Source organism: Schistocerca gregaria, chromosome 7 (genome assembly GCF_023897955.1).
Source record: "Schistocerca gregaria isolate iqSchGreg1 chromosome 7, iqSchGreg1.2, whole genome shotgun sequence".
Taxonomy (NCBI): domain Eukaryota; kingdom Metazoa; phylum Arthropoda; class Insecta; order Orthoptera; family Acrididae; genus Schistocerca; species Schistocerca gregaria.
Window position 1 is genome coordinate 164900994 of NC_064926.1, and position 13156 is coordinate 164914149.

The 13156-nt window shown below is 41.7% G+C and overlaps 1 protein-coding gene across 1 annotated transcript in view; it reads left to right on the forward strand.

Moving 5' to 3' along the window:
• The window catches only part of LOC126281383 (cytochrome P450 6j1-like), an 81342-nt gene extending 68584 nt beyond the window's left edge, over positions 1-12758 (forward strand). Inside the window, exons 8-9 of the mRNA XM_049980308.1 lie at positions 1423-1683; positions 12481-12758. Of these exons, the coding sequence (XP_049836265.1) occupies positions 1423-1683; positions 12481-12650 (431 nt within the window). The 3' untranslated portion in view covers positions 12651-12758. The remainder of the gene's footprint in view (positions 1-1422; positions 1684-12480) is intronic.
• Positions 12759-13156: the final 398 nt, after the last annotated feature.

Consider the following 13156-nt stretch of genomic DNA (forward strand, 5'->3'; position numbering starts at 1 on the left):
TTTACCGCTATTACAGGCATTCGGTTATAGTTTCATTGTGTTTTATTTCATCACTTCTAATATCCGAGAATTTTGGCTCCCTGTGTCGACCAAATATCTCCCTTACCAGCGTTTAATCTTCACGTTGAGAAAGAGCTTCCCATGTCTCGATAAGTTCCTAGACCAGTGTTTTTGTTTAACTGGTAAGTTTAAGTTCGAGCAGCATTGATATACGAGGGGAGTGACTGTACTACAGTAGATTTTTTGCTGACGTCGTGACAACAGTTTTACCCTTTTGTTTTATTTTATTTTAATTTTTTATCTTCTGACGAATCACTTGTTCTTTACATTACAGTGGTTTTCAGTTCAGAATGGAGGCTTACTTTACAATGAGCCTTGTCAATATTAACACCTAAGTAAAAAAATCGTCCTTTTTACAATTTATAAGTTTCTTCTCTGTTTCTGTACACATACTTTTCATTTCTAATTACAAACAGAAACCAAGATTCAACAATGTTTTGTTTCTTATTATATATTTGTCGTCTATATGTACATATTTTACACAAAAAGCTACAAAAATCACATTTTATGGATATTATTTGTGAAATACACGAGGAGAAAATACGAATATATGTTATGTTCATCTAAAACGAAGTATTAAAATTATTGTATCTGACAAATATTTACCCTTCAAGATTCATTTCCACAGAAATTAATGTTCTTATATTAAAGAACATCTATTAGTGTTTTTGAATTTACAAAGATGTTTTAAAGAATCACATCGCAACGTGGGATGAGGGAGTGGTACAACAGCAAATGAAAAAAAAAACAGCTTCGTCGTCTACCAAGTTTTGCTTCCTTTAAGACAGATCTAGACGGTTTTTGAAAATACATAACGCTGTGCTGTCTGTGATAATGTTATTTTATTTTTCTACCAGTTTCGGTTCTGAACCATCATAAAGGCAGCAAAATCATCTCAGATGCCGTTGATGATGTTTCAATACCCAAACCAGGAGCAAAATAAGATGATATTATTGCAGACAGCACAGTATTACGCATTTTCTAAATATTGTACATGCTGTGGAGCATCGCCTAAGCAAGATGTACATATCCAGATGCCACAGCCGAATTCACTGCACTACACATTGTGCTACAGTTTTCTATGTAGAAGTGTTCAGGCACTGTTTTGCGCGCACCTCAGGTCTACGAAACTGATCCGTTGCAACTTGTCCCATGTTTCTACACATTGATCTCGCAGATGGTTCTCTATGTTGGCAGTGTTGCTCAGAATTATCCAAAACTTTACTAAGTTCCCTCAGACACAGTTTCTTCCCGCTGTCTGTCAGACACAGCCTTTATGTCCACTCTCAAATATCTCCTGTAAAGTCAGGCCGCGATGTTTGATTGTGGCGTGACATTCAAACCTGCGCCTGCCATGTCCAGAGACGCTGCGGCTGATCCCTCCTGGATTCGACCTGAAGAAGACTTGCACGGCGGCCTACCCCTTGACGACTCCTACCGGCCGCTCCGTGACGTTGCAGCCCGGCACCACTGTGGTAGTCTCCATCTTGGGATTGCACCGCGACCCTCGCTACTTCCCAGAGCCTGACGTCTTCGATCCTGAACGTTTCTCACCAGACAACAGGGACCGACTCTCCACGATAGCGTTCACACCTTTCGGAATGGGGCCACGCTCCTGTTTGGGTGAGTTTCTAGAGTAAGAACTGTGTTTTTAAAAGGTACACTACTGGCCATTAAAATTGCCACACCAAGATGCAGATGATAAACGGGTATTCATTGGACAAATATTATACTAGAGCTGACATGTGATTACATTTTCACGCTATTTGGGTGCATACGTCATGAGAATTCAGTACCCAGAACAACCACCTCTGGTCGTAATAACTGCCTTGATACGCCTGGGCATTGAGTCATACAGAGCTTGGATGGCGTGTACAGGTAGAGCTGCCTATGCAGCTTCAACACGATACCACAGTTCATCAAGAGTAGCGACTGGCGTATTGTGACGAGCCAGTTGCTCGGCCACTATTGACCAGACGTTTTCAATTGGTGAGAGATCTGGAGAATGTGCTGGCCAGGGCAGCAGTCGAACATTTTCTGTATTCAGAAATGCCCGTACAGGACTTGCAACATGCGGTCGTGCATTATCCTTCTGAAATGTAGGGTTTCCCAGGGATCGAATGAATGGTAGAGCCACGGGTGGTAACACATCTGAAATGTAACGGCCAATGTTCAAAGTGCAGTCACTGCGAACAAGATGTGACCGAGACGTGTAACCAATGGCACCCCATACCATCACGCCGGGTGATAGGCCAGTATGGCGATGACGAATACACGCTTCCAATGTGCGTTCACCGCGATGTCGCCAAAAACAGATGCGACATTCATTATGCTTTAAAAAGAACCTGGATTCATTCGAAAAAATGACGTTTTACAATTGGTGCACCCAGGTTCGTCGTTGAGTACACCATCGCAGGCACTCCTGTCTGTGATGCAGCGTCAAGGGTAACCGCAGCCATTGTCTCCGAGCTGATAGTCCATGCTGCTGCAAACGTCGTCGAACTGTTCGTGCAGTAGGTTGTTGTCTTGCAAACTTCCTCATCTGTTGGCTCAGGGATCGAGACGTGGCTGCACGATCCGTTACAGCCATGCGGATAAGATGGCTGTCATCTCGACTGCTAGTGATACGAGGCTGTTGGGACCCAGCACGTCGTTCCGTATTACCCTCATGAACCCACCGATTCCAAATTCTGCTAACAGTCATTGGATCTCGACCAACGCGAGCAGCAATGTCGCGATACGATAAAACGCAATCGCGATAAGCTACAATCCTACTTTCATCAAAGTCGGAAACGTGATGGTACGCATTTCACCTCCTTACACGAGACATCACAACAACGTTTCACCAGGCAACGCCGGTCAACTGGTGTTTGTGTATGAGAAATCGGTTGGAAACTTTCCTCATGTCAGCACGTTGTAGGCGTCGCCACCGGGGCCAATCTTGTGTGAATGCTCTGAAAAGCTAATCATTTTCATATCACAGCATCTTCTTTCTGTCGGTTAAATTTCGCGTCTGTAGCACGTCAAGTTCGTGGTGTTGCAATTTTAATGGAAAGTTAAGTTCAGTGTGTCGTCATTTGCCTTGATATATGCTACTTATCGTATGGTTATAGTGATATTAATATATTCACCCAATACTCTTCACGTTAGACATAAATATGGGACAGGGAAAGAATCCACAAGCACCGAAAGTACGTAGCTTGCTTGCATGCAGCAACCGTATAGTCTCGTCACAGATCCAGATGTAGTTAGGCAATAGCAATGACAAAAATGTTGGCAATATGGATCGGTAACAATTTACAGTACTTTAGTCTGGAGATAGTTTAATGTTCATGTGCACGCATCAGTCTTCAACTATGGTAAAGTCCTGAGTCCAATGAACGATAACTACAATCACTTGTAGAATATCCACTTGGCTCTTCTTTGGGGTGACTGTAGACACGTTTCTGATGCTGTCTTGAAGTACTGTCGATACTGCGTGGGTGCTGACTGCTGAGTGGAGCAGAGTGTATGTTTATATCAGCGTTAGGCAGATTGATGATCACTTGGGAGTTATTTTTGTCTATAGTCCTTGCCAAGTGGCGCCTTCTGTGGACGCTAACTTTAACACAGTGCTGCATGAGTTGTTGGCAGTTGGGCGCTCTTTTGTGTACATCTGTGTTCCTGTCTTCTGGAGGACCCGGCAGATAAAATGAATATTTGTGATCTCTCGTTGTTTGTCAACTGTTTCTCATTAGACGTTACAAATTTCAATAATCGCTACAGGTGTTTTACTCAAATGCCTTTTAAGCTTTCACTTTGATTTTAATTGTGACTTTCAGTTCATGTTCCGTTCATGTTTAAAAAACTTCAGGAGATAGTGGAAAGCAAAATATATTAAAAAATGGCTTTTTACGTGGAGTTAGTCTCCAATTTCTCTCTATTTCTACAACAGCATTTCTACATTTTTGCCCAACGTACGCCTCAAATAAAGAAATAAACAAATAATAATTAATAATAATAGTAATATAATTATGGATTTAGGACCCTTTGATAATGAGCAGCCCACCGGTGCGTTCATTTTTCTGCTTTGAATTTTATTTTGACTCCCTTTAATTTTAATTTGTGGTTTAACTCATTAAGAAAAATGTAAAAATAAAAGAGAAATTATAAAAATTCCTAAGAAACAGAGAAAGTGAACTCTGGAGATGGATTTTATCCTCAGTAGTTTTGAGAGAAGTTGACAATTTACTCAAAATCACGGTAACCGCTAAAAATTCTTCAAGTTTTAGACAGTCGCATCTTCCTCTCCGAGGCGCAGGAATACCGTAATGACGGACTTTCCGACGGTTGGAACTGATCCGGAATGTGAAATCTCTTCTGGCAAAAGATCGCACAACTTCCCTATGTTGCAATAGTTAGTCTTTTGGTCTCCGGCACTACACATCATTAACAGTGACCTATGATTTGGAGTCGGAAGCTTATTTGAAGGCGGCTCCTTCGAAGATATAGTGTTTGAGTGCCAGCACCTCCAGTCGATTCAGTTTTAGCTTCGATTGATATCCACAGATGCAGCTTCATCTCCGTCGTGCACCTGTTTTTCTACAGGTACTTCCCACCCTGCAGTTAGTACCTTTAACTTCTCACCACTCTGAACAAAACATAATAATGTTGCTCATGTACGCACTCTACCCGAGTTCATTCAGCTGAGCAAGGTGGTGCAGTGGTCAGCACACTCGACTCGTATTCTGGAATACAACGGATCAAATTCGCGTGTAATAACACCGATTTGGGTTTCCTGTGATTTCTATAAATAGCTCCAAGCAAATACCGAGATGGTTCCTTTGATAGGGCACGCCCGATTTCCTTTCCCATCCTCGAAACAATACGAGTTTGTGCTCCGTGTCTTAAAGGCGTTTAAGTCGACGGTACCTTAAACCCTAATCTTCCTTTCTTCTTTCCTTCGTTCACTCATTGAGTGCAACCGTCTCATGCTACATCCACGAACTGACTGTGTTAGGTAGCCATTTGTAAGATTTTACTATGGCCAGCTGCTTTGATTCCTTGATCGTCACCATTTTTCCCACATGTTATTTGAGAGTGGAATATAGTCTAAAAAAGGTTCTATATTCTCTCTGCCACACATTTGACCGATAATGTCAGAGTAATTATGTAGATGTAGATATAGAGTACCGGAATAGGTGGAAATCAGTCCTTTTTGGGCAGCCACCTTAAGCACGTGAACACCAACTACGCTAAGCATCCATATTCCCACAGACCTCTGCTGCTGGACCATGATTACGCAAACGCTTGCACACGTTGTTATCAAGTGTCACTGCCCGCATCCTGTGACAGATGATTAACTTCTGGAACTTCAAATGTCAGTTGCTTCTACGTCGTTTGTTACACTGGGTGGACCATTAATTTAGTTGTTAAAGATGCATATGGTGCAGTAATACTAAACAAGTTAAAATATGAATTTATTATCAACACAGCAGCATATGTAGAGTTCAATGGACGTACAAAAGATGCTCAGTGCGGTTTCCATGTCGTTTAAACAAATATTACATCTTCTGAACACTAATGCAATGACTTTCTCGCAGATCTTACGTCGCTACAGATTTTAAATTTCTGATTGGTTTCGTTCTTTCTAATGCTCAACATCACAATTCTTAACGGAGTAAGCCTCTTTTCTTAGATGCCACAGACTGAAAAATCCATGGGTCACGTATCTGGTTATCGTGGAAGTTATTAAGTAGTACCTCTTCTGCCAGTCCAGTAATCAAAATTTTATTTACAAAGTATCTCAAAATACAACATAGTCAAGGTGTGCTCCATCTTGTTCCTGCTGTAGCAAGGCTTAACACCTGTGGTGTCAGCAGCCAACATCGTATCATTGCTTCGAAGGTGTGTAACACACACGTGACAATTTTCCAGAAGGCAGGCAGCAGGAGGTGACCCAAACGCCACTGGAGGCTGCGGCCCGCATGCAGCATGCAACGCCTGTTATATACTATCTGAGAAAATAAATACAAAAAATCTTTTTCACTAAATAATATCCAAAGTCGGACTGATTCATTAATGAAGTGTCGTTTCAGATCACATCAAACGCGAGGCACATCAGTGAGAGACAAGTCTACATTGAAAATGTTAATTAAAGATTTCTTACGGCAAAGTACCTTTCTCTCACGCTGTAAATTAGTGCTTTGAGTAGGAAGTTTTGAATTAATAGGCTTGGTTAATTAGAACCTAATGATTGTGAAATTTAAAATAACATGTGCCCCAGTTTCTGTTCACTTCGTCAATATAAAACAAGCAGATTCTATGCAGAGTACGTAAGTAATTATTATCTCAATGAGATGGCCACAATAGCGACTGAACATGTCGTGGCCAAGCCAGTTATTTCTTATTCGATATGTCACTGCTTATTCAATGACATGAGCTATTAAAATGTAATATTGTGATTAAAGTGAAAGGACACAATACAATAGATTTCTGCTCATTACATTTTATTATTCAACAAATAAATTTTCATGGAACATATTTCCGTAAAGGTGCAACCAAGAAGGAAAGCATAAAACAGATAACACGAGAAAAATAAACACAAATGGCACGAAAATGGCAAAGCTTCTCCTTCTAAAAATCCCGATAGACCCAGTTATGTCATTCATCTTAAAAGTGACATTGTCCCTCCAAACAATGCTTTTGTAAGACTCGGGACAGGCTTCTTGCTGGATTGTGTACATCTTGCAGAATTCCATATCCCTGTCCACATCAATCTTCATTTGGCTCTTGCAATGAAATGGGTCTATGTAGTCTCACCTTCAGCTTCTTCTAAATGCTTCGTACGCTTACTCCTGCTATTCCATATTCCTTGATTGCCTATCTTTAATATGTAGCCGGAGACTGCCAAAACATTGCGAAGGCAATCTTAATGTTATTCCCTTCTGTAGTGACACACTTTGGCCTACGTGAATGAGGAAGCTAAGTTACCAACACAGTCCCTTCAAATTTTAAATTTAATTTGCGAATACCTTGTCGAGATGGTGGTTGGATGTTCGAAAACGTCCCATAAACAAATCACAAACATCACTGTAACAATAGTCACGTTTTCTCGAGTTCGCAAAGCAAATCCACTATCTTCTGTAGTTAACTTTCTATTTATTGTTTCTCAGTAAACAACAAACAACATACCCTCAAACGTCTTGTGTCAACTGACTTATGGGTACTATGCACACGTTAACTACACTAGGCAACACAAAGTTTAACGATTGCTAGCGACAACTGACATGTGACCCATCCTGTATAGTGAACTTTTAATTTTTTCAGGAAAAGCGGTTTCAGCGATTTAAATTGTGTTAATATTTGACGGCCAGAACATAATATAACTGTAAATGTATTTATTTATTGCTGTAGGTTACCGCACAGTGCAGTGCTCCAATACAGACAAATACGTTCATAAAAGACTTCTCAACAGTTAAACTGATATTGAAGGTTACCAAATATTATCTCTACTTTGGGCATCTTCACTTATCTTGTTGCTACTTTTAGTGTCTCTTCTCGTAATCTAATTCCTTCAGCGTCGTGTGGTTTAATTCGAATACATTTCACCACACTTCCTTTACTTTTGTTGACATTCATTTTATAACCGTTTTTCAAGACCTTTCAGGTCTTATACCTTCGCAAACACATTTATGACATTTTCTTTATTCTCCCTGAATTTTAATTCAATTTTCGAATTTCTCTTTCGTTCCCATCATAGCTTCCTAAATATAGAGACTGGATAACACGGGGGATAGACTCGGTCCCTGTCTTACTTACTTCTCGACTGCTGTTTCCCATTCGTGATGACAAACATGAGAGAACCTGTCACACTCTGATATGCGAAATCGCGTCTTTCAGACTGCAGGCTTCAAATGATGAACAAGAACACATCACTTCCAGGTAGCCAGCAGGTGACGTTTATCAACCTAAAATTTATGTGAATCAATATTTCATCCCTTCTCTGTCCGTACTCGTGCTGTATGAGTTGACTCACTGTTAGTGACAGTTTTCTGGAAGCATTTTGCTATGTCACCATCCCCCCCCCCCTCCCCACTGGCGGAATCTGTGAACGCCATCTGTCTGGTCTTGAAGTGTGAGAACGTTCTTCCAAATGTTTCAGTAGGGCGTGTCTTTGGCCGAACGTGAATACCAGCCAAGTATTCAATAGTTGGATGTGGAAAACCTCCTAAAAATTACATACAGACTGGTCGGCTCACCAGCCCTCTGAGTCAACCAGCGAGGCGGATTCAACGTGGGGCAGGCACATTTCCCCGAATCCCGGCAGAGATGCGTTAATGCCTCCCTGGAAAACAGTGGGATCTTCCGAAGAAAAGCTGCTTACTCAGGGAAAGAGTCATTATTTCCCTAGATCAGAGGAAATTGTCTTGCTATGTGGGTAGTTCACGTTAACGAAACGCTGTGAACTACTAGGAGGCACTGCTGTGTAGAATGAAATGAGTAGGTAACTAGGAAGCCCATCAACTTAAAATTTGTAAGATAACCTCGTATGGGAGGCAGGAAGAGGTGTTAATTTTATTTAGATTTTATAAATGAAATGCAAGGGGTGCTCTTCAACATGTAAGTGGTTTATTCAGTGAAACTGCATTAAGCTGCATATGCAATAATTATTGAAATATTATCAAACTCATTAAACATTCACTCACAAATTATTCAAATAATGATAAACAAAAATAAAAAAATTGGGTCGCCAGATACTGTAGAAAGTATATAAAAAACAACAAATAGAATTGAATTGGCACAAAGAGCTCACAACAAGTGAATTACATAAGATGCCTGCCCTGGTATTTGTCTCTTAACATGAGCATTGTATGATTTCATTTTAATTTAAAATGTAAATAAATTACACGAGACGGGCTGACCTGATGTAATAAATGAGGAAGGAATAAAAAGAAAAAAGCAGCTGAACATAGGACTGTCTTTGTGGGCAAACGGTGAATACTGTGCCTTGCGTCGTTATGAGCATCTAACATATTGCAAGGAAATTGAAGAAAGCGCAGAATGTGCAGCTAGGAAAGCGGACGCTTTCTGTATTACCATGATCATAGCATGGTCAGCGTGGCGGTGGAGTTGGCTGATTGCGTGCGGCTGCATCAAGAATCTGCCGCCGACGTAGTTGATAGTGTTTAGCATGCGCTACTCTAAAAATAGTGACCGAAACCTGCTACTGGAAGTTATCATTACTGGACGACGGTAAGCGTCCATCTGCAAGTGCAAACCTACGTGAAACTGCATTAAACAAAGCTCAAAACTGTTGTAACAGTACTACGCTAATCGGAAATGTAGTAAATCAAAATGTGATCCTGAGTTAAGCTCTTGATAACGCACACAGTGAGTGAAGCACGCCTACTTGGATCTAACAGACTTTGCTCTCTACGATGTTTGCGACGAATGCAAAGCGCATTGTCTCATGACAAGCGATAAGAGAATCCTTGCGACTTATCGGAAGCAGTCAAGAGTGAACTTCTGCCTCCTCAGAAGCAATATTCCGAATGTCCAATACTGGTGCGCTCCTCGCACCTGGAGAGAGAGAGCCGCTCCCCTCCAGCGTCTTGTCACCGCCCTTCCGCAAATTACGTAGCACGTACTATTTTTCAAAGCGAACAATAGATTCTTGCCAATGATGAAGTCCCTTTCAAAATTTCCTCCCTCCTTGCCGTCGCTTTCCGCGAGGAAAAGAGAGCGATATTCTGTGTGAGACAGAGTACACAAATAAATCAAGACTTCTTCCTTTGAGTATTGCCGCTACGTTCCCAGGTGTTCTGCTTGCTGGAAACGGCCAAAATTCCCCGGACCACTTGAGGTTCTTGGACACCCAAGTAGTGCTGTTGCTATTCAACTCGCCGCTCTGTCCGCGTTACCTAGAATCGTGACAAAACGGTTTTTCGCTCTAAGTTTGTAGTTTCCGCTGCTTCGGGCACACATGCGAATGTCCACTGCTTCCCTTGGCAGCGTGTTGATGTATGCAGCGTCTTCGCCTGTCATTAATCAAAATGGTTCAAATGGCTCTGAGCACTATGGGACTTAACATCTGTGGTCATCAGTCCCCTAGAACTTAGAACTACTTAAACCTAACTAACCTAAGGACATCACACACATCCATGCCCGAGGCAGGTTTCGAACCTGCGACCGTAGCGGCCGCGCGGTTCCAGACTGGAACGCCTAGAACCGCTCGTGTCGCTAATCCTCTGAGGGCCTGCCCTGTGTGAAGCGTGCCGACATAGGCGCTCGACCGCCGCTCGCCCATGGGTGCACTACCTGTGTCCACCTGGTCGCCGGGCTTCCCAGCTAGGAACGCATCAGAAGAATTCCTTTCATGCACGAAGTGTACCAAGTCTGCAAAGAGAAGAATCATAGCCCTTTACCGAAGCTTAATGACACGATAATTCACCTCCATCACGCTTGATATATTGCAATAAAGCAATGACTGATTTTAAAAGCAATTATCTCCTTTAATTATAAACATGAAAAGCTTTGACGCTTTTCAAATTGAAGAGGTGAGGTTTATCGCTCAAATTTTCCTTTTCGTTGAAAGCCTACTAGGAATGATACCCTCAGAATGGCGCACATCCCTTTGTAGTGTGTGAATCTAAAGAAAGTGGTATCCCAATGTAAATTATTTTTCTGTCTGATGTGGCAAGAATTGCAACGACAGATCAGGTTGTCGAATGGCGCTATCTGTGCAGAATTGTAAAGGCTTTCTCTGTCTTTTGCTGAACTTCACGGGTGAGGTCGTCAGAGCGCGTTGCTTCATCGTATTTGCAACGTAGAGCGACTCCGATGCGGGTATATAAGCACTGACATGTAGGTAAAGGATTAGTTGGTACTCATGTTTTCTGACGTGCGTGCGGTAAATGCGGAAACGCAAACTGTGACGACATTATTACTATATGCTTCGAGGCAGGACCAACGTGCTTGAAAAATTGAACAATGTCTATAGGGCAACATATCGGTCGAAAACCACCGTAATGGAATTGTGGAGTGCTGATCGCGATTCGACATAAGACGCCGATCGACCTGGGAGGCCAGCCTCAACCATTACGAACAAGCGGGTGACACCTGAGCACGTGCTCTGTAGTCCTGATCTCTCCTCATGAGATTTTCGCACCTTTGGTGTCTTAAATAAGGCCTTGAAGGGTCGACTATTCCTGTCTGGTAAGGATGTGCGGCAGGCAGTTATGGACTTGTTCACGCAGCAGCGCACGGTGTTTTATCAAAGGTGTAGCTTCAATCTGGAGCGTCGGTGGAGTGATTGTCTCAACGCTCACTCGATTTTGCCTTATTGCCATACCGGTTCTCGACTGTATGGGATTAGAAAGAAAGCTTTCTGATGGTCACATTGTCAGTAGACTTTCAGCAGTTCGAAAGTAATTATACTAAATAACTACGAGGGTTGGAGCTTAAACAGTTGCAACTACAAATATTTATTCACAAGCGATACAAAAGAGTTACATGTTTTCAACTGTTACTGTCCTTCAAAGTAGTCACCAGCTTTGTGTAGACCCCATTTCCAGCGATGTGGAAGGCATAGCTTTAGCAGAGACTGTTCTGTTGATGGTGCGAATGGAGCGATCTATTGCCTGTCGAATCTCTGGAACAGTTCTGAAGCGAATGTTACAAAGTGGTTTCTTCATTTTCGGAATCAAATCAAAGTCACAAGGACTTAAGTCCGGGGTGTATGGTGGATGGTACAGTACATCCCAGTCCCATCGACCGAACAGCGCAGCCACAGATTGCGCTGTATGCTGTTAGGTCGATGGGACTGGATCCACCATACTCCTCGGACTCATTTGATTCCGAAGATGAACGAACCACTTCGTGGCATTCGCTTCAGAACAGTTCCAGAGATTTGATTGGCAGTAGGCCGCTCCATTTGCACCACCAACAGAACAGGCTCTTCTAACGGTGTACTAAGCCTTCCACATCGCTGGCAACGGGTTCTACACAACGCTGGTGACTACTTTGAAGGGTAGTAACAGGTGCAAACTTGTAACTCTTTTGTATCAGTTGTCAGTAAATAGTTGCCACTATTTAAGTTCCAACTTGCGTATTATAGTATGAAGTGGATAAGTTCTATAAATGTTCAAATGGTATTTTGCCATACCACTGTGTATGTTAACAAATTCTACAGAGCAGTACATGATTATTCGCTGGCAGTTTTCAAGATATGTGACTTCGTGTGGTAGTCCAAATTATATCGCATAATTTTAATTGCGAACGAGATGTTCTACCACCTAATCTTTTAGTCACACAAAAGTCTTCAGCAGTATAATTGGTATTGATTAAATTTCATATTGCATAATATGTAGTAAGATGTTCGTTGTATGTTTTTTGTAACTGGACATTGTATCTCTATGACGTACATTGAAACTTTTGCAGGTCAGCGATTCGCGCTCTCGCAAGTGAAGATGGGTGTGGCAGCCATAGTTCTCAGTTTGGAAATATGCTGCACGCCACTTACCCCCACGTCTATCGAAATGGACCCCAAGTCTGTCCTGACTGCCAACAAGGATGGCTTATGGGTTGCTTTCCGGCCTCTCCCTACATAACTGAAGAAGACTAAAAAGGACAATTATTGAGGACGATTTTACATTATCTTACGTGTGGTTGTATTTTTGTGAAAAATATGCATCAATAAAGAAGTTTGCTTCGTTAGAGTTCTCTGTTTAAGAACACTTTCTATGACACCATAATCAAAGAGTTATGGCTTTCAAAAAATTCTTCACTTTCAAACAAGAAGTCTCACCACCACTGGTCGCCAAATAGTGCATGAAAATCTGCAATAATTATGTATGCACTTAAAAATTTGTTGCTTAAGCAAAACCTTTGCTTATCCTACAGTTTACTTGCAGTTCCAGGTGATATTCATCTCATGAGGTAGAAACGAAACAAATTACTTTCATTTAATTTATGAAGTATTCCTATATGAATCAAACTGTAGCACAAAAACTGTGTTGAAATCTAGTGCAAATAACTGACTTTAAAAGACGAATTATCAGAGAATGGAACTGCAGCGTAACTACTACTTACTCTTGGTACCAATGTATAAATGATA